This window comes from Tubulanus polymorphus, chromosome 8 (genome assembly GCF_964204645.1).
Source record: "Tubulanus polymorphus chromosome 8, tnTubPoly1.2, whole genome shotgun sequence".
NCBI lineage: Eukaryota > Metazoa > Nemertea > Palaeonemertea > Tubulaniformes > Tubulanidae > Tubulanus > Tubulanus polymorphus.
The window spans coordinates 9,282,408-9,305,482 of NC_134032.1; the positions used below are offsets into that span (position 1 = coordinate 9,282,408).

At 39.0% G+C, this 23,075-nt stretch overlaps 1 protein-coding gene across 1 annotated transcript in view; it reads left to right on the forward strand.

Moving 5' to 3' along the window:
* The window catches only part of LOC141910211 (ectopic P granules protein 5 homolog), a 47,278-nt gene that overhangs the window by 20,981 nt on the left and 3,222 nt on the right, over positions 1–23,075 (forward strand). The window contains exons 19-36 of the mRNA XM_074800928.1: positions 10,403–10,569; positions 11,774–11,953; positions 12,704–12,827; positions 13,182–13,326; positions 13,503–13,674; positions 13,999–14,310; positions 14,699–14,855; positions 15,167–15,361; positions 15,782–15,913; positions 16,849–16,930; positions 17,127–17,233; positions 17,759–17,957; positions 18,300–18,470; positions 19,100–19,275; positions 19,766–20,094; positions 20,971–21,173; positions 21,996–22,250; positions 22,725–22,938. Of these exons, the coding sequence (XP_074657029.1) occupies positions 10,403–10,569; positions 11,774–11,953; positions 12,704–12,827; positions 13,182–13,326; positions 13,503–13,674; positions 13,999–14,310; positions 14,699–14,855; positions 15,167–15,361; positions 15,782–15,913; positions 16,849–16,930; positions 17,127–17,233; positions 17,759–17,957; positions 18,300–18,470; positions 19,100–19,275; positions 19,766–20,094; positions 20,971–21,173; positions 21,996–22,250; positions 22,725–22,938 (3,320 nt within the window). The remainder of the gene's footprint in view (positions 1–10,402; positions 10,570–11,773; positions 11,954–12,703; positions 12,828–13,181; positions 13,327–13,502; positions 13,675–13,998; positions 14,311–14,698; positions 14,856–15,166; positions 15,362–15,781; positions 15,914–16,848; positions 16,931–17,126; positions 17,234–17,758; positions 17,958–18,299; positions 18,471–19,099; positions 19,276–19,765; positions 20,095–20,970; positions 21,174–21,995; positions 22,251–22,724; positions 22,939–23,075) is intronic.

The window sequence follows — 23,075 nt, forward strand, 5'->3', positions numbered from 1 at the left end:
CATTCATCATAAGTTGTAATTGGAAGAAAAGAACCGACGAAACCATCACTATTGGTTTTTTTCAATGTTAGACATTGACGATGTAGTTTAACTGTTAGTGGTTCCTGCCAGAACAAATACTCAGTATCTATGAACTCAACAGTGTTTAATATGAGACTGTTATTGGGAAACTGACCACTTAAACTCAAATACTTATCACACGACAATGATGTCTTAAGAAGACATTGACCTATTTGATATTCATGTTCTGACAGTATGTGAATGTTTTTTAAGAGCAGGCGTCGGTTTTCAGGTGTAATCACGAGACAGTGTGACGTCATATTGATCTGAAGTTCTCCTTCCTGTTGAACAAAACCATCACAATCAGTAGGAGCAAATCTTATATATGAACTGCCAACTGTTAACTGATTATCATAGTAGTAAGCGTATGCTACTACAGTAACCGGTCCACCTGATGTAATCAGACTGACGACATAGCGACCATAGTATGAACCAGGACAATACGGACCATAGCGTCTAGCTGTGAAATTACTACCATCAAATATATAAAAACCGGCTCGATCACAGTTTTCTGATAGCACTGTTAGTCGAAACTGTTCTTCATAAATGTTCACTTTCCAGTTGAGTTGTAATGTAGTTACACGATACAATATATTCTTTGATTTCGGGAACAGTTTATATCCTGATAATGATTTCACACTCCTTGAACGCTGGAATAGAAAAGTAAAATGAATTGATGAGATAATGCATGGCGACAGGGCTGGATCCAGTTGTTTTTAAAAGCGATTTTAGGTTTGCCAGGAAAATGTTGATGAATTTTGGTACGCTCTGCGGGTATTTCATTCAAAATTAATTTCTCAATCTCAAAAAAGACTATTAAGGAAGCGAGTTGGCAAAATATAGGAGGGATTCACCAGAATGAGATATCTGGACAATATCAAGTCTTTGAATTCTTAGAAACAATTTTACGAACATCATTTAACCGAATGCTTCAATCTTTTGTCAGAATCCAAATATTCAGTTTGAGATAATTATTATCACCTTACCCATAACCATGGCTGGTTGATATAGATGTCTGATGTTGTCATAGATTCGACTTTAAATCCAATTTCTAAATTCGATGTGAAAACATCCCTTCTCATTAAAATGCACAGAATGACAAGAAATCCGTGTGATTTTACACTCAGTGATTCGAGGTAGTTGTGACCGAGTAAAATATCAGTTCCTACAACGTGTAACCCTTCTAGTTAATATACACCGACGACACCTGGTGATGAGACGAGATCATGCGTCCAGTTAAAAACGATGTACTGCAGAACATCGACTGTGATAGACCAGCAGTGTAAGTGTTCAGACTGAGTTACTATATGTGGCATTCTATCAATTGGAATGAGAATTCCTGATTTATTGGTGACTTGAATTAACGGATTCGAAACATTCCAATCTGATATTTTGTAAACTTGCACGAGTAATTCAGACTGAAATGATCGGTGCCTATTTGAAATGGTTTCAATACGTGCTTTGTTAGTTTTAGTATAAAACGATGAAGGTGGATGTCCGGTTTGTTCTCGTATACGAGCTATAGGTTCACTGGTGCTGTTCCATCCGTCGTAAACTATAGGACGAGTTTTCACTGGATCCTCACCAGGATATAATCTGAAATCTACTTGTATGAACGTTAGATTCATAGCGAAACCGTTCGGCATCCCGATCCATTCTAACAATAATTTACATCGCCGTGTAGGAAAAATCATGAATCTATGACCTGTTTCAGATGGTGTTTCTTTTACTGCACCTTTGTGACATTTATGTATAATTTTCAAGCGACTCTGTTTTTCAAAACGATATATGATATAAACCCAGCTACCTCGCGCTCCATTAATACGGCTCCTAAACAACAATGAAATCAAATTACTGCTGATATCAAGTTGTTTTCTTCCGTTACCACAGAGTTTGTTATCAGACTCGCCACTGATGAGAAGATAGTTATCACTACAGAATATTGACGGCTCGATGTCGTAGTAAAGTTTGATGTTGAAAGTTCCCGGTAAAGAGCTGTTGACGAACCAACGACATTCAACACCGCTCGTTAAGGAAGGGTAATTCGGTGAAGCGATGTAACCAGACGTAGAATCGACGGAGTAGTGAGTGTCGTTACAGGATGAACTGATCGTCACAGATGATTCCACTTTGATAGAGTCCGCGCGGGGATCAGCCAACATGAATATACAGTCTCTACAAGTGATCAGTAAAACTATGAACGACGCTTTCATTCGCTGCATGTTGAACGGCACTCACAGTTTCAGACCAAACGCATTTCTCTTTATGAGCTGCTGAGAAAATAATCATCACTTCGTGAATGAAAATGTGAAAATTGTGATACGTTTTTGAAATTAATTTGTGTCCAATTAGTTTGTGAAAATCTTGCAGTCAGACGGGCACCAGTTTCATATTTTTGATCAGCTCAGTGATTAGCTGAAATCTCCGTGCTTTCTGGATAAAAGTAATTATTTCTTTAAAACATTCCCAAGCTGCATTAAGTTTATATGAACGTTTGATGATATTTTAGAATATTTTAGTTTAAACCTTTACTCTGCAGTTAAAATTAATTCATTTCCTATGGCGATATTTTAACGCTTTTGTACATTCAAGTATTTTGAAGTCTTCTTTGAACTCAAATGTAGAGATTGTGATGAGGTGCATCTTTTATCTGATTACTACAATGATTTTAATACATCTTAGCGGAGGTGAGGGGAACAACATATCTATCACATTGTTTGAACTCAATTTTTTGATAGCTAAAGACTCGTGTGAAACTCTATGGTTTATTTCCTCGTATTCGTTTATTTCGTTCACGAATGGATTTTATATCAATTGTTAAAATTGTATAAAGAAGCGGATTCAGAGACGAGTTGATCGGTAAAAATAAAACGGCCAGCCAAGCGGCCACCTGGTTCGGTATCTCGACTGAAAATACTGCGCAAAACTGAACGATTATTATCGGTAGCCAGCAAAATAAGTTACAAAGATTTATTACTAAACTCCTTCGAGCTAAAACCAGTTCGGTAGGATCGGCTCTACCCGAGCCCGATCTACTTCCCGATACGAGTCTATACATCTGAGCGTACGTCATCATTATTGTAGTCAATACAGCCGTATTAAACAAGGCAAAAATAGCGAATGAATATTGCCAACCATTGACGCTGATTGTCAGTAAATTCATAGGTAGACAAACTCCGGTTGTACCATAAAAATTGTCTCCGAAGTAGGACAACGATGACAGCGGTAGAATAGAAACAGTATTGATAACGAGCCAACAAACACAGCAAATACAAATTACGTATTTTGGAGTAATGATTGCATTTCTTGAAAAAGGGTTGATGATGTTTGAATATCTCTGGCGTGTTAGAATTAAGAGGAAAGTTAAAGAACCTTCGCACGAAACGGTGACGATAACCCCTCCGAGACGACACATCGAACTATCTGTCCAAGTTTCAGACTTCAGAAAATAAACGCCTTTGAATGCGTGGTCAGCTCCGGCGATCAAAAATAGATAGATGGACATCAGAAAATCACAAGCGGCAATATTTATGATGAGGATGTCAGAAGAAATGTTACGTGTTCTGGATGAGGTGGATTCCATTCGCAATGCTTGAACACGAAATGAAAGAACGATACTGTTAGCGAGAAAACTGAAAGATGCAATCATCCAGATGATGGCTCTCAGTACAGTGTTACCCATCAGGTCAGAGCATGTTGAAAATTGATCCACTTCAGGAAGGCACTGGTCAACATTCGGAGCCATGCAGCAAAATTTGTAAGCGTCGGAAGTGAGGTATTTCAATGATGTCATATTGCTGAGAACATTTCTTTCTACAGATATTACTTCGGAGTTGTTGACGAGATCCAGAATTCTCAGTGCAATCAATCCAGAAAATGCCGAGCTGGAAATATAGTGGATTCTGTTATTGCTGATGTTTAATGACTGTAATGCGCGTAAACCTTGAAACACATTTTCACCGAGAGCCAATATTGAAACTCCATGAAGATCGAGAACAGTCAGTGAAGTCAGACCTCGGAAAGTACCATATTCTAAATGTTGCAGCGGGTTCTCGATAAGAAATAGTTCTTTTAACCTGTTCAAACCGATGAATGTATTCGCATATAGTGTTGTAATGTGGTTGTAAGTAAGGTCTAATGTATGTAGATTGCGTAGATTTGAAAATACATTGGGAACGATGTAAGACAAATTATTGCGAGAAATATCTAGAAAACGAAGATAAAGGAAAGAGGAGAATGTTGACTCATTAAATACAATAAGGTTATTTGACAAAATTAAAACTCGAGTCGATTCTGCAAAATAACCAGTAATGTCTGATAAATGAGCATTTTCACAATCGATGAAATGACCCTGACAAAGACAGTGATCGGAACAAGTGACGTTACAGAAAGCCTCATCATCTGAGTTATGTTTACAATTAATGACACCATCGCAAACTTCAGATTGTGGAATACATCGATTTTCTTGGCCGCATTTAAACATTCCCGGACACGTCCATGTTTTACAATTTTGCTCATCCTCTGAATTAGGACAATCTGATTCATTGTCACAAACCTGTCTGATTGGTATACAGTAAGATGCTGGACATTTTACAGTACCAGCCGGACATAGAAAATCAGTACAAACTTGCACATGCTCAAGCCTTCTGCATACCGGGTAACCAATCGGCATCTTTTCTAAAATACACCTTTGGTGTCGGGAATAACAATGAGGAGAATCGAAAGAACATCTTTGTTTATCAGATTCATTACAGAGATTTGTGAAATGAGTCGTACAGTGATTGTCGTTATTACAATAAACCTCTGGATTCAGCGTCTTATTAGTGACTAATTCATCTTCTTCTAGGCTTGCACTACAATCCACGACACCATCTTGATACAACTGAGAACTGATACATTCACCATCTGCGCATGAAAACCCTTGACACAGTTCAGGAGTGCATCCTATTTCATCGGAGCCATCTTTACAGTTGGTGAATCCATCACATCTGTTCGACTTACTGATGCATTGACCACTCTTACAGCGAAATTGTTCGTGCAAACACGAGGGATGAAAACAGGAGTTCTCATCCGAACCATCCAGACAATCGAATATATAATCGCAGAAACCACTTATTGATACAACCTGACCATTGTAGCATCGAAACTGACTGTGTAAATTTTCATCCGTACAATTGAATTCATCTTCACCCAGTTGACAGTCGTGTCTGGTGTCACATACACGATGGTCGCTGATACATCTTTGATCGTCACATTTGAACTGCCACGATTTACAACCGCTTATAGAAGCTAACTCTTCTCTAGTTATATCATAACTACATAATATGGAATGTGCTGTATTTGTTAGATTATCAAAGGGTTTCAATAACCATTTAACTGATCGAATGTTAGTGATTTCATCTCTGGTCAACAATGGTTTCATAACTTGGAGCCCTGTATAGTCCTTTATCAGTATAGCTCCATATTGATGTTGATATTGAAATATATTAATTAAGTTTTCTACATTACTTTCAATATTTGAAGTTGTTTTGAAGCGACATGTTTCTTTGGCACTTTGAATATTCAAACCTCGATTGTTGTTCCAGTCAGTTAGTATTTGATGACATTGTCCGGATATAGTTACCCAATCTCTGAGACAGGTTGAATTAGTTACTGCAATATCATCGGGAATCATTGAAGTTAAGGTTTCATTTGATTGCTTATTTGTTGCATTGTGTTTGTTTCTGACGTCAATTCTCTCGGATTCACAAATAAATGTCGTGTGCGTCTCCTCGATTTGACACGGGAATCGAACCCAGTTCGCTGATCCTCGTGGATTATTCAGTATCATCACTGTACACGGCACATTAACGTCGTTTATCGGTTGTTTTCGTAAAGGAGATATCAATCCTTGAATAACTTCTGGTATCGTTTCGTTCACTTTAGCAGGTTTATACCACTCTGTGTAACTCAACGGTTTCCCATCAGTCCATGTATAATAACCAGTATTCTGCTAGATAAAGAAATAGTGAATTTGAATTAGTTTTGTAAATTGATTCGTATGTTCTTTTCCTTTCATATCTTTTATAAGAACATTTGTATTACCTGCCATCTCAATCCAATCATGATTATGAGAGCTTTTAGTGAGTACGCTTTTGGAAGAAGATCTGTTGCGAATAATGTTTTGATAGCGATCATTTCCTGTTCTGAGTTGATGCTGAGTAGATGTCCAGCGTATTTCTGTCTACAGAATAATTCAGCATTCTCCCAATTCAGACGTTTGTCTCTGATGTATTTGATGCAGGAAATTCCGGAATACAGAAATCCTCGTTTACAGTAAAATACATCTGAATCCTTTGTCGATAATGACTGGTGTAATGTGTATTGTATTTGAAATGTGGGTATATGATTTTTTACTTCGAAAAGCAAATTGTTATCTATTAAACTGTGAAATATCAGTCCATGTACAGCATTATCTTCACATATCATAGTTTCATGTAGGAATCGAATGGTTTTTAAATGTTTTCCATTATGAAAGTGGTTGTAATTGATATCTTGTAAAAAGGCAATTGGATGCAAATTTCTGGAATAGTGACCTAAGTCACTTGTTTCACATGAAACTGGTCCAATGAATTTGATGATAAATCTGTAATATCGAAATATGTTTTGCTGTATTGGGTTTTCAAATTTATAGTACCATGATTCAGATGAATATTCTGCTAATCCCGGGTATTTCGGTGACTGTACAAGTCCACATTTATCACTAGTTGTAATTGGAATAAAGGAACCATCAAATCCGAAACTATTGGCTTTTTTCAATCCTAGACATTTACGACGTAGCTTAACTATTAGGGGTTTCTGCCAGAACCAATACTCACTATCTATGACACTAACAGTGTTTAATATGAGACTGTTATTGAGAAACTGACTACTTAAACTCAGGAACTGATTACATGATCGTAATATTTTATGAAAGCATTGGTCTATTTGATATTCATGTTTTGACAGTATGTGAATGTTCTTTAAGGGCAGGCGTCGGTTTTCAGGTGTAATTACAAGACAGTGTGATGTTGTATTGATCTGAAGTTCTCCTTCGTGTAGAACAAAACCATCACAATCAGTAGGAACAAATCTAAGAAATGATTCTTGAAGACTATTAACTGTTAACTGATTGTTAGAGTAGTAAGCGTATACTACTACAGTAACTGGTCCACCTGATGTAATCAGACTGACGACAGATCGAACGTTATAGTATGAATCAGGACAATACGGACCGTAGCGTCTAGCTGTGAAATTACTACCATCAAATATATAAAAACCGGCTCGAACACAGTTTTCTGATCGCACTGTTATATCGAACTGTTCTTCATAAATGGTTACTTTCCAGTTGAGTTGTAATGTAGTTACACGATACAATATATTCTTTGATTTCGGGAACAGTTTGTAGCCTGATAATGATTTCACACTCTTTGAACGCTGAAATAGATTAAAGAAAGATTAAAGGTTAGAAAATTGATTAGATTTTAAGGGTAATTAATTGAAAGCAGGGAGATGGCAATACATTTAACAGGAACTTGAGCAGGCAGTAGTCCTCCGCACAAAAATGAATTTTTTAATGTTTGTATTGGTATATATTTATTTATATTGGTACCTTAGTATGGTACCTCTTTGTATCAAATGACTTAGTATTTTCATATTTTATTGGTACCTAGGCATATTTTGTTACCACAATCAATTGCAAAATTATAGGTCTCGACATGTATGATCATTATGGTGAATTTCTAGGTCATTGGTTGTTGTATGTGGCCAGGGTGTTGAATAGCCAAATATCTTGGAATTTTCATATCATATTGTCCCTAGTCCCTAGATATATTTTGTGACCACAATCAATTGCAAAAATGTTGCTAGTGACATGTTCCATGATTGCCATGAGTCTCATCTAAATATGTTCACCAGGGGCATCGAATACTGAAATTTTCTCATTGTTGATCATTTGAAACCACTTCCCAAGCGTGCGTGGTGTCCCTGTACCCCTAGTTTAAAATTTCAATGAAGGTCATAAAAGAGAACACTTCAATCTTTTGCCGGAATACGAAATGCATCATTTAAAAGTAATTGTAATCAACTTACCGATAACCATGGCTTGTTTACATAGACGTCTGATATTGTCATAGATTCTACTTTAAATTGAATTTTTGAATTTGATCTAAAAACATCGGTTCTTATTAAAACGCACAGAATGACGAGAAATCCTTTTGATTTTACACTCATTGATTGGAGGTAGTTGTGACTGAGTAAAATATCAGTTTCTACAACGTGTAGCCCTTCTAGTTTATATACACCGACGACACCTGGTGATGAGATGAGATCGCGTGTCCAGTTGAAAACGACGTACTGCAGAACATCGACTGTGATAGACCAGCAGTGTAAGTGTTTAGACTGAGTTACTATGTGTGGCATTCCATCAGTTGGAACGAGAATTCCTGATCTATTGTAAACTTGAATTAGCGCATTAGAAATATTCCAATCTGATATTTGGTAAACTTGCACGAGTAACTGTGACCTAAACCGGGATCCACTAAAAATCAATTCAATACGCGCTTTGTTAGTTTTGGTATAAAACGATGAAGGTGGATGTCCGGTTTGTTCTCGTATACGAGCTATAGGTTCACTGGTGCTGTTCCATCCGTCGTAAACTTGAGGACGAGTTTTCACTGGATCCTCACCGGGATATAATCTGAAATCTACCTGTATGAACGTTAGATTCATAGCGAAACCGTTCGGCATCCCGATCCATTCTAACAATAATTTACATCGCCGAGTAGAAATCATAAATCTATAACCTGTTTCAGATTGTAGCTGTTTTACTGCATCTTTGTGACATTTACCGGTGTGTGCAATTTTCAAGCGACCCGGTTTTTCAAAACGATATATGATATAAACCCGGCTACCTCGCGCTCCATCAACACGGCTCCTAAACAACAACGGACTCAAATCATTACTGCTGATATCCAGTTGTTTTCTTCCATTACCGCAGAGTTTGTTATCAGACTTGCCACCGATGAGAAGATAGTTATCACTACAGAATATTGACGGCTCGATGTCGTAGTAAAGCTTGATGTTGAAAGTTCCCGGTAAAGAGCTGTTGACGAACCAACGACATTCAACACCGCGCGTTAACGAAGGGTAATTCGGTGAAACGATGTAACCAGACGTAGAATCGACGGAGTAGTGACTGTTGTTACAGGATGAACTGATCGTCACAGATGTTTCCACTTTGATAGAGTCCGCGCGGGGATCAGCCAACGTGAATATACAGTCTCTACAAGCGATCAGTAAAACTACAAACAACGCTTGCATTCGCTGCATTTTGAACAAAATTCGCAGCATCAGAACGAAAGCATTTCACAGGAGTTGCTTCGGAAATAATGATCACTAAGTGAAGTAGGAAATAGGGATATGTTTTTGAATTGATATTTGAGTCGAATTATTTCGTGCAGAACTTGCCGTCAAACTGGCGCTGGTCTCGTATTTTTGATCAGCTCAGTTTCGCTGTAATTACCGCAGTTTCTGAATATTGACGGATTTTACAGTATCTCGTGTTTCAACAATTATTTTTCTAGCAATATTCACCGACGCTCTCGAACTGTGCTCAGTATATATTAAAGTTTGACGATAATGCAGTTGGCGTAAGCACAGCCAGTGGCAACGCTTGAGTCAGAATTTCTGTATTTTCATTTACTTAAACTCTACTTTAATAGAAATATATTCATTTTCAGTTAACCCCTTACGTGCTGTAGGTAGTCAACAAAATTTTCTATTGCTTTCAAACCCTTGATTGAAAACATTGGTATGTTACCATTTCACCCCTTCCCATTTCGTTCTCCTTCCCATTTCGATCTCAATTTATTACCATTTTACCCCTTTCCATCTGACGAATTTGGAAGTGGGGAAATGGGAAAGGGGCAAAACAGGAAATGGGCAAAATGGGAAGGGTTGAAATGGTCATTTTCAACCACTTCAATTTCTTTACTGTCAATATAAATCAATTTCAATTACTTAAACTATTTGTGGGTAGAATTAGTTCACTCTAAATCATTTAGATCGAACCTCTCAAGGTCAAATCTGAATCCATGACTGTGGAACTGGGTCCTGGTTGTTGTAATAATCTTTGATGCACGTTTCCAAATTCGGTATGTGTATATATGTATATATATATATATATATATATATATATATATATATATATATATATATATATATATATATATATATATATATATATATATATATATATATATATATATATATATATATATATATATATATATATATATATATATATATATAATATTATTTGTAGAAGGTGGCGACGCAGTTGAAGTTACCGATCAGTCCAGTATCCGGCAGACTGTCTATTTACCGGTGGGCGAATCAAGCTAAAGACACCGCCGTCGACCACCCACTACTGCCTTTAATGTGGCAAAGATTCTTCGTGTTGTTCCTGGCTCGACCTCCTGTCGAACAGGGGTAAGTTTTCTGTAAATGATAATGATAATGATAATAATGATAATAATAATAATAATAATAATAATAATAACGATAACGACAACGACTACGACTACGACTACGACAACGACAATGACAACAATTATTTATATAGTGCAGGTATCCTAACCTGAGTGAGTTCAGATGCGCTCTAACTTGGAATTATTACCCCCAGCCTATAACTCTATTCCATGTATCAGTCATCTCTCCCTGGGGAGAAGTAACATCCTAGCAGCTGCTAAGCGCTCAGGAGTTGTCTATCAGGCCAGGTATCCACTTACTCCTGGGTGGAAAGAGGCAATGAGGATAAGTGACTTGCCCGAAGACACTACGGCAATGTACGGTATTCGTAACCACAACCTGGCTTCACAGAGTCGAATGCTCAAACCACTCGTCCACACTGCTCGCCTGTTACTGGACTGACAGATATAATGCATCTTTGAAACTTATCCCTGAAATGCTTGACCGTGTGGCAGGGCAGCGGTCAGATTGATGTGAAAAATTATGAAAAATTGTGAAAGATGTATGTACGCTTGAGTTGTGAAAGAAATTCTGGAAAATTTGAAATCTATGAAAAGTCACAAAAAATCTGTTAAAAATCATGAAAAGTTTCCGTCAAAATATTTTGATACGTTTTTCTGGCATATACTGCATTCATGTGCGAGCTGTGTTTGAGTTTGAGAAATTTGATTTTAAATGTGATGGCGTGCCTTTACATGAAAAATGTAAGAAGAATCATGGGAACTATATCCTGATATCTTGTTGTGAAAAACTGCGAAAGAAAGGCCCATTGTAAGGACGCAAAATAATGTGAAAATTCCAGAGTTCATCTATCTAACCCGTGGTAGGGGTGGGGAATATGGAGGCAGCCATCACTTTTGGATATGTCTAAGGAGACTGGGGATTAATTTGATGTGATGGGGGATATGTGAAAGTAGCTCTCTTTTCTGCTAAGATGTCATGGGTAGATATTGCCAAGGCTTTTCCTGGCATGAACTTTGATGTCATAGGTAGATCTTTGGATGAAACCTTTTTTTTCTGGAAGTTCTATAGGGGTGATTTTACATTTGATGATCCCATAGGGGAGTTTATAAAGGCAGTTAAACTTTTTAGAAAGCTCCCTTAACATAATCCAGTATTTCATTTTTAAGCAATATACAGACTGTTTTATTCTTCTATGATATAGAATGAAACCAAGAGGAAGTCTCGGGGAGCGGTTTTTCACGTCTCGCAGTCTGGTATCGTTTCGTAAAGCTATGAGAAATCGACTATCGGCCGCGAGTGACTACCACGATAAAACACTGGCGCTTTACACAGATGACCCCGAGCAACAACCAAAACAGAACTTTCATCTCAAATTATCCAGGTATGAATCAATAAAAGTGAATATGGCTTGTGGCAATTAAAAGAGTCCACTATAGGTGTCTTTAGTGCGGAATAGGGCTTGAAATATTATGGCAATAAAGAATTCCACATGTGACATGTGCAAGGGCGGATCTAGGGTTTTATTTAGGAGGGGATCAGGAAAGGTTAGGGGATATCTCGGTAAATAAGGGCTCTAACCGAAGGGGGGTCTGGGTCAATTTTCTAAATTTGATGCAATTTAAGAGCTATCTGGGCTTTTCTTTGAAATTTTTTTAGAGCACCTTGAAATTTTGAGGGAGGGGCTCCCCCTGCTCCCCCTTGAATCCGCCCCTGCATGTGGGGGTTTCACCAGGTGCGCTTGTCTGCAGTAGGACATCAACTTCTGTGGCAATAGAGGATCCACCAGGTGGTGCTTAAATGTGCTGAAGTCTGTTTATGTAATTATTGGAGGCATCTTTTATGATTCAGCCACATTTCTGTTGTTGGTGTTGAAAAGTCATCACTCAGTCACAGTATCAATGTGAATATTCTCCAGACAGTAATTTGGAGAGTTTTAAGAAGGCTAAAATCCATAGTGTTAACACAACAAAGTTGCAACATGAATCTTAGCACAAAGCCAGATTTTCGTTTTCACGTGCAATCTATCCAGAATTGAGAATATCCAAATTATGCAGACATGGCGGGCTGAACTAGTAAGATACGGCAGCTAGTAAGAATGTCCATCATGGAAACTTCGTTGTCCTGTTTTCAGGTTGTATCAGACTATGATGTTGTGGTGCGATGAAAGTCGTCTGCACGATGCTAGCCTATATCTGCCGGCTCTACCGGCTCAATACAAGGCCGACATGTTGACGCCTTTATTTCAAAACCAAACTGTAAGTGTTGAATAAATACGAATAATCATATGTTAAAAGCTGGTCGTCTCCGTAAATCCCCTTTTGACATCTTAGATTACTGCCATAGACAGTTACGGAATAGATGTCATCCCTATTATGACCTATCTCTCCTCGACAGGCATTTCAACCTGATGGCATCCCAACTACCATGGCACATAACTCTGCCTGTGCATTTTTGTGTACTGAGCATTCTCGGACAAGATTTCGTAACATGGTAGAGTCTTGTCATGGGATCAGGTTCAATGCTTGTTATGGGTAGATGCATATTACTTTAAAATTAATTTTTGTGATATGACTTTAGAATGAATCTTAGAATGACATCTTTCTATTCAGACTCCATGGATGGAATATTTCGATGGCCAAAAGGTGGAGCTGTGGTTGAATGATCTAGTCAGTGAATGGGTGGAATTACGTAAAGAACCGGCCAGTTTACAATCACCGTATTCATCAGTGCAGGACACGCTGTGCCCGGAAAAAGGTACGCTGTACATTTAAATCCGGACCCTGTGTTGAATGCCTCTAGTAACAATCAAAATCGTATTGGTTCCTGAGTACTTGTAACTTGGGACCAAGTTAGATTGGTTTCTAGATTCGAGATTAAGTCATTTTCCAACTGGACTCAATGCTGAGGTATTTTTCTAAATGTATCTGCAGCGACTGAACGGATATTCGCTCGTTTGAAGAAGCACGCTAAACCGGTAGCGGCGCCGGAGTTAATCGAGTCGTCATCTCCGGTAACAGATGTAGATACGTCTGCTCTGAAAGACGAACGAGGAATCATTTACACGGTGAACACTGATCTCACCAGCCTGCTTCAATGTGCCAAGTATGTTGCTATTTGTTATATTGTTATGTTTCGACTGATATAATCTCATATACGTCTTGCGTGTGCATATGTGTGTAATGTGCAAGTACATATAACATTTAATGTTCATGGAGCAAGTATTACATGTTCACGAGAGTGCTATTAATATGTTCATGGGAACACACGTATGATGTTCACAGAAGAACATGTAACATGTTCATGAAAGCACGTGTAAGATGCTCATGAGAGCACATGTTCATGAAAGCACTTATTTGAACATGTTGCACATCCGTCAATGAAGACATCTTGAAATCTGAATTTCAATCCAGTTTGTTGCGATTTCAGGGAACGATTTGAACAAGTTTCTCGTTTCGCTGTCGTCAACTGCGACTTTCAGGAAATGCTAACGATCCTGAACACGAACGAACATCGCGAAGCGACGTTATTCCTGCCGTGTACGAGTCGTCTGAACCCGACCCATCGATGCTCGGGACCAGCCGAGGTCAATATAGAATATGACGAGAAGAAACGTAACGAACGCGTCGCGACTAAAATGGCCGAAAATCGGTCGGAATATAAACAGTTATTGTTGGAGTTGTTGTTGCCGCCGTCGCAGAATATCTGTTCAGCAGCTGTCCACGTCGATAACACTATCAGGTGAGTAACGCCTTTAAAATCCCCCTATGACATCAAGCTTCAAGGCTGCCTAAATAAATCCCTTAATGAACATGTCGTGCCTAATACAATCCATTACAGTGGTGGAATAGGGACAAAATTTTTCCTGCGGATGATGATTCCAAAAATGTGGCTGTCCTTATAATTCCCCCTATGGCATCATCAAATTGTACTCGTGCATACAATCGGAAAATATTCCCACATTCATAAATCCACCTATGACATCGGCAAATTTCCCGTTGACACTTCCAAAATAGATGACTGCTTCCAGGGATTGCCCAAAGACTCCCCATCAATTCAGCGTTAATGGAGACCGTTCTTAAGGAGATGACTAGGAATTCTAGCTAAGTTGTTCATTTATTTATTCAAGGTCATTGCTTTTGTTACACCAGACGGACACTGACATCAGAATTGAGAAATCGGGAATCGCTCTATTCTATCATATGGTTACGCTGGTCAACAATGACTCGACCACTTACCCTCCCACCAGACAGTTCTTCTCTAGCTGCATCGAAATTCTAGGCCAGGTAGGTTTTATTGACTGGAAAATTGCTCAACAAAAATTACCACTTTGTGGTACCTTTACGCAAATCATGGCATTCTTAGATATGGAGTGGCTGTAGCTGAACTTTTTGGTGTCAGATTAGAATATCCATCATAGAAGCTTTGTAATCGTACCTTGGAGCTATTCTCTTCTCTAGTGGCTCATTCCAAAAATATCCGAATCACATATCTCTTTCTGTAGTGGGCGGCTCCAGAACATCCATCACGTCATCGCCTTTCTTTTGTGATGAACTTGGTTTCGGCTTTCAAATTGTGGAAATGTTGCGTATTTCAGGAATTTGTCAGCGGTAATCGTAGTCAATGTCAGACGCTGTTGGAATGTACGCTCGCTCACCCGAACCTCGCCGGATTGTTGGCACCGCATTTCAAACCGTCCGTTTCCCCGACGACGTTCGTGTCGATGTATAATCATTTGAAACGACAACTGAATAAAATCAGCAGCGACCTCGGATTCGTTTTATTCTCGAAGGTACGTCTCTGGTAAAAAAAACTTCTGTTCGAAATCATCGAAAAGGATGAAGAAATGAGAAAATTTGAATTCCAAAAAATATTTACTTACATTAAAGGCCCTTTATAACGTCACTATTGAGACCATTGAAAAATCTGGTGTTATTATGGATTTGGGGTTATGAAGAATGGTATTTCCATTGAATTTGAAGTTAGATTGAGCAAATTTGTTTTCTGAAAAATGTTGGTCTTAAATAAGCATTTCTTGCATACTAAAGGATGGCATTATAATGGACTTTGATTGTATATGATTTGATGATACATTGATATGATGATATTTTCTAATAGACCATTTATTCAAAGATGTTTTCTAGTTAAAATGATAGATTGGTGTAATGATGTTATTAGTTTGGCGATTGATCGATGGAATGATATTTTCTAGTTCGATGTACCGGTCTGGTTACACTGGAACAACCCTTCAATGTCCGATAGAACGAAACTCATAACTTACATCGGCGAAGCTTTGACGTTCTGTGGGAGTGAACCCGAGGGCAAACAAGCTTTACTCTACGCAGTTAGTATTCAGCGCGTGTAACATGTAGAAACAGTAAAACATTTTTACGTACATGTACATGTTCTCACATGCAGTGCTTCATCTAGCCAAAAATAGAAGGGCGGTCCGCCCCGCCCCCGAAAATAGCCGCCCTTGTGCCCTTCAGATGTGTCCCATGCTCGCCCTTGTGCCCTCATCACTTGATATTTGATATTGATGAGTTAAACATAGTTTCTAGTCCTCAATCATAGTAGGGGGTACCTCGATTCTATGCAATAGGGAACATTGCAGGTTGCCCCTAAAACAGACGTGAGTGCGTTATTATGTGCCCTTGCTCCGATGGAATCACGCACAAAAATGCCCTAATTTGAAATCAGCACCCTGCCCTTTTTTAATGCTAGATGAAGCACTGCACATGCATGTTAAATCTTCTTACTCTGACGTGTTTCGTGTGACAACAAGTTTTCATATGTAAGACATTACATACGAACTCTACTTCGGACACCATGTAACATGCATCATGCAGACCTGTAGCATAAGGAATGGTGGGTTCGTTTTAGATTTTGTTGAAACTACAGGACTGACTCGGTTAGCCTACACCATGTTATCACATATGACATGTTGTATGTGGTTTCATGGTGATATGCAAAAATGCGCCAAAATTTGATAAGAATGCGATTAGTTCATTTTGACATGTGATAACATGTTTTCTTATACTTAGTAACATCCATATATATTTTCAAATTACTGTATATCATATTTATTTTATTTTGGATGATGAAGCTTAGTCAAAACTCCAAAGCTGTCAGAAAATGAATAGTTTAATCCTATTAAGTCTGAATGCTGAGATTAATATCAGTCTACCAGTCATATCATCACATGTAGCGTCTGCAAGTGATGATATTTTATCAATTGTGCATATATATATATATATATATATCTATCTTGTATTGTAGATATTCCACGGACATCTAACAGTGATGGCTTCGCATGAATTCCCGGCTCATTTTAACCATGTTCTGAATTTTCTCCTAAAAGGTCAGTATATCAATAGTGAACTTCGGTTATCGGATTAGTCAACTGAAACGAAACCGAAAGTCAGTCAGTCAAAAAATACTGAATCAGGCAACTGAGCACGGTCACCGTAGTTCTAACCGATCTTTATGATACCTCCTGACGACACCCTCGTATAGCCTTCTGCCTGGTAACCCACGATGATGATATTTCGTTCTAGGTTCAGAGAATCAGGGCATACACGCGGAATGCTGGCAGACATTAACGAAAGCGTTCGGCAATTTGAGCCTCACAGAGGCGCCGCACAGCAACTTCAATATTCCACAGGTTAGCTGTACCTTAAAAACAATTACCCCATAGTCAAATCCACAACCTGGTTCCACAGTTTTACAGTTGAATGATGATTGAAAATGACTGACTGACGTTAAACCATCAGGACTTGGTTCATTTCCAATTAATTGAATGTAGGGTCTAATTTCAACTCTGAACTATGTTCAAACCTCTCTCAAACCTAGAGGAATCCACAACTAGATATTAAGCCAAAGGGCAAATAGCATTTATTAAGGGGGTGTTCACTATAAATGTGTTCAGTAAGGGAGGTTTTACTGTACTGTGAAACTGGGGCTGGCAGAATTTAGGTTTGCGACCAAAAATTGAATTGACTGCAAGACTCATTTCTATGGTTTTGACTATGGTTAAGAATCGAATCTAACTTGTACCTCACTACAGGAGTCGAATGCAGAAGTCAAAAGCTCTTGTTTCAGTTATTTGACTGGGGCAACTAGGCCTGTTTCAAATATTGCCAGAGAACGATGATATCAATTTCAAAGATTTTTGAATTATGATTTACAGTTGACTGAGGCATTGTCGTATCTGGGTTCGTATTTCCTCCAGAAGAGGACGCTAGTCACCGATTCGGCGTGTTTCGGGTTGTATCCAGATTGGAAACGGTATGTTCCCTTTATCGGAACGCTACTTGAATATTTGTGTAAAACACTGACAACGAAGATACACCTAGCGGTGACATCTGGTGTCACAGACGCAGACCAGGGTAAGACCGAAAAAGAAAAGTTTTAATTTGTAGGTAAACTGAATCCGTTAAAGCAGTTATATAAAAGTAACAAAATTCGTCCGTCTTCCAAAAATAACATTGTCTCCATGAATTCCCTATGACTTCATCAGATGGCTCATATGCACTATTCTCGATATGTTTGGCTGAATCTATTTAGTTCCATATGATATAAAAAAAATCCTATAGATGCTTCCAGAAAAAGAGGCTGTCTCCATAAAAAACATAATTATGTCAATAAGTTGCATCCTAAAAATCAGATACAGATATTCTGCCCCCATAAATCTCGTAGATCTGCATTGTGTTGTTGGTTTCGATTTTCAGGTTTGGACGTGTTGATGGTTCAGATTTGGGAAGGTTTCGCCCCGTGGATCCAGCCGTTAGAGAACGGACCTCACTTACTGTCTCCGTGGTTGGATAAAGATTGCGACTCTGCCGTCAATATGGTTTCACTGTTTACTGAATGCGTGAAAACAGCCACCACGCTGTTCAGCGGTAAGCAGACACAAAATTAATGATTTCAGATTGCGTATTTTTTCAATCTGCGGCCCTGAACCAACTTTTGAGACATCAACCATTGGAGTGTGAAGTGTGGACGATCGGTATTTGAAAGTGTGATGATAAACGTCTAATGTTTGGTGTTAGTAGTTCAATTTCAATTAGAAATGTCTCGGGCGAATTCCTTAACACATATGAAGTGAAGGCTGAATGATCCATTTCAGAAAGTGTTGATCCATTTCAGAAAGTGTTCTGATAAAATGTCTAATGTCTGGGGATCGTAGTTCATTTTCTCTAAAAAAAGGTGAAGACCTGACCACAAATGTGAAGAGATTATGTGATCAGTAAAATATATCTCATTTCTGTGGTGTATAGTTTATTTTGAATTGAAAATTTCTCAGCGTAAATCTTAACACATAGATGTGGATGATCAAAAATAGGAAGTAACAATTGTCTGAGAAGTGCAGGCTCCAGGCTGCAGAATGATGAGTCGATTAAACTGGCAAAAAAAATTTGTTTTTAATGTATTTCCAAAGTTTTGAATTTGAAATTCAGAACTCTGACTACTGAAAACAGAAATGATTTCATCAACATTTTTCATCGATGTTTATTTTCTCTCTTCACAGATGTTCCTCACATTCCGTTGAAAGATCCGTTGAATTTCCTATGGCACAACTATTGCCGCCTATTGACAGTCGAGCAAACTCCTGCGTACGTGCTGCAGACGTATCATTCCAGTATGCTCGAGTTACCCTGGCAACAATTTTTCCCCAGTCAACAATGCTTACAGTACATGGTGAAAGTAAGTAGACGCTTTTTCTACAAATCCTATCTCAGCCTGGAATTGAACCTGATGGCATCGCTGGCCTCAGCCATGGCACGAAACCCTGCCACACTAGACCGGGTGCGCAAGATTGCTGCACGAAAACTTGCGGCACCAATCGGATTGCGCGATGTTTAATCTGTGAATCATATTTCACAGATTAACTATAAATCGGCTAAAATAAAATGTGATTTCTGATTGGCTAATAATGACATCATCTGAACTGTGCATGTAGCAGGGCACTAGGGCTAATCATGGACAGATTTAGGGCGTTGTGTTGGGGGTTAGGTGGCCCGTTTTGTCAAGAAAAAGATAATTAAAACCTGTAAATTTGGCACTTAACCTCTGACTTGGTTAATCAGGCAGGGTTTCTGGCCCTGGCATCAGATTCGACTCCCTGTCAAGGGGGGGGGATGTTTCAAAATTGTTTTTGTGGCTATATAAAGAGATTTGATTTCTATTTCAACAGGTGCACGACACGCGTCACTGGAGTTGTTTCCAGTTTCTGTCATCGATCGTATTTCAAATGCCATGGACGACGATCTTGCAGACGGTTCCCGCGCAGAAACTTGCCGAGATCCATGGACTCGTGTTCCGTCTGTTCCTTCAGTTCGTAGCGTTTCCCGAGATTCTCGCCGTCTCCGGAATGCCGCAGCTGTTCCAGACGGCTAATGATATATTCCAGTGGCACCATCTATCGGCGGAGGATTTTCAAACGGCGATGCGTTGGTTTCTCGGGAATTGTGAACCGGACTGCGTCCTGGCTGAAAGATCTGACCCACAAGCAATTGGTATTAGGTATGAAATTGAAAATGAACTGATCTCAACTCAAGGTTAACTCTTAACTCGCAACTGTGGAACCGGGTCCAGAGTAAATGAGCAAAACCCATAGTTGATGATTTAACAATTTGACTGACACTTTCGAGATTTTGACTACTCTTCATCATTAGAGAAACGTAAAAACACAGGGTTTCGTTTTTCCGATGATGGAGTAGTATTCAAAACTTTGAAACTGTCAGAATAAATTGTTAGATTACTAACGTCGGCTTTTGCTTATTAACCTTATGACATCATCAAATAAACCTTATAGATCCTTGATAAAAAGATATGAAGGGGATGAATAAAGGCAGACAACTTTTCTCGAAGTGTGTAATGAAATAGGTTGATGATGTCATTAAGGGATAGTGGTGGTAGCCATCTTTTCTCGAAGTGTCTAAAGGGGTTGTTCAGCGGCGGATCCAGGATTCCATGGATGGGGATGCACAAATCCAAGTAGGGGGTTTGGGGAAACATTTTTTAAATTAGATGCGAGGAGACGTGTTCTGGGCACGATCAGAGTATGAAACAACATGAATGATGTAGGACTGCCGTAAAAAAGTGCTGGTAATTGTAAACAACGACATAAGCTTATGCATTTTCAGGGATTTTTCACATGCTTGTCTTCGTTCTCACGAAAAAGAATTAGCGAGGACTTTAGGGGGTGCACGTGCCCCCTGTGCACCCCCTGGATCCGCCGCTGTTGTTTGATGATGTCATTGAGGATCGAATGATGTCAAAGAGCGAACGTGTCTTCCAAGTCGCTATTGTAGCTGTCATGTCATAAAGGGTGCCCGATCTAGAAGGTCAATAGGAAGTTTCAATGATCTAACATGTTTTTTTCGTCGTATTTTCTAGTTTTATCAAACAGGCAGCTGAATTCGTAGAACGCCCCGACTACCTGAACCACGCCGATACGGTTGCCAAGCGCCAGTCGTTCGTACATCTCATCGCTCAGTTGTTGAGTAAATGTTCGCACAAGCGACAATTACCGGACGCGGAACTGATGAAGAAGTCGGTCACCAATCTGCTGACTCAAATAGAGACGATCGTGAACTGCGGTAAATGTTAATGAGGATAGCCCTGAGTATATCAGAATCGCAATGCAATTCTGCGTGTTGTCGGCGACTCTGAGAATATCCATACACATTCTGACACTCAAGAGTTTCATAGACATCAGTGGGTTGTACCATGTTGACTCGGTTTTGGCATTGGCATCGGTTCAGAATTTCCATTGTGAAAACTTTAAACAAAGTCGATCAATCCATAGCATTCGGAGCCATGCATTTTCTCATGGACGGCTCAGGATTTGATTGAGTCGGTTTTGGCACCAGAAGAATATCCACAAGGAAACTTTGTTTCTATTTGTACATTGGAGAATTATCCCTTTTACAAGTGAATGGCTCCAGGAATATATGTTGGAAATAAGACGTTCTCTAGTGGGTGGTTCTTGGTTGACCTGGCTTAGGATACAGCCATTGCGGAAACTTTTCGTCCTCAAATTCAAACAGTGTCACATTAATTACAACCCGTCATTTATTTCTATTTTGGAATGTTCAATGAAGTTGGCCGTACGCATAATATCATGCCAACCTAAGCTAAACTCATATTTATTAGCTAGCGGTGCCTCATACCCTCAATATATTCTGAAATGCTTTACAGTTCGCACCTATTGATCTTTGTAAATCATGTATTCATGTTTTAAATAAATGTTTATTTCTACTGTGGCCTTTCTGTACATAAGGTATTTATACATCTTACCTGATGAGGCTGAAGTGACTCGGCAAAATCGATCGTGATATGCTATTTTCAAGGATGAATTTTGTTATAGTTGCGATTCTGTTATAGCATCATCAAGTGTATTTGTAATTTCTATATTTCAGTATCAGACGCGACTAGTCAACACTTTGAAGCGGTGACTCTCTGCACTGAGGTTGTGCGCATACTGAACGACTGTAACCCTAAACCGGACGTCGCCCAACATTTCATCGACGCGATCAAGGATTGGATAACCTCATCGCCAAGCGATTGTATTCTATTGTTGCCGTGCGTAGCGGCCGCTAGCCAATCGCTAGCCTCCGTCACTCACATGGTCGTCGTTTTAGAGGCTTGTATCGATACGTACTTCAGCTCGGCGGGTACGAAACATTTTGAATATACCGTATAAGCGTTAATCCCATCAACAAAATTACCCTTCTACACTAACCAAGAATTGGCTTCTTCCAAACTTCAAAACATCTGATTGAAATTTTAGTCGAATGAAAATTACCTTAGCTTTTTATGTTGTTATTGTTGGATATGTTAAGGTAGCCATCTTTCATGGAAGTGTTAAAGGGGTAATTTTGCGGTGATGTAATTGAAAAGCAGCTTTCTTTGCCGAAAGGGTCTACAGGGGGTAATTTACTGATGTCATAGGAGGGATTCAAGAAGGCAGCCATTTTTTCTGAAAGGGGGGTTTATTCAATGATGTCATAGGTAGATTTATGAAGGCAACTATCATTTCTTGGAAGGTTTGATAGGAGTGATTTATTGATGTCTGTAGGGGGATTTATAGACGTAACCATGTTTTCAATAGAAGTTGATGAATTGTTTTTATATACGTGTAATTTCAGATGCGAACCCGAGCGATCGTTGGAGTAGATTGATAATGTCTCTTCACGGAGCTGAAATGTCGATGCCCGAATTCCTGACGACGGGTCTCGAGTATAACGCGTTCACAACGCTCTACTGTAGTATCCTCAAGCGGCTCCCTCTATCGACGAGTTTAGAAGACGAACGACACTATTTGAATCTGTTAATTAATTGGACCGCATCCGCAAAACCTGGGTAAGTTTAGACGGCCGGCTACATATATACCCCTTTATCATCATTGAATTATGTAAACCTTAGGTAATTCGAGAAAAGAATGCCCATGAATACCCACATGACATCATCAAATTACGCTTATAGACCTTTCTTATAGA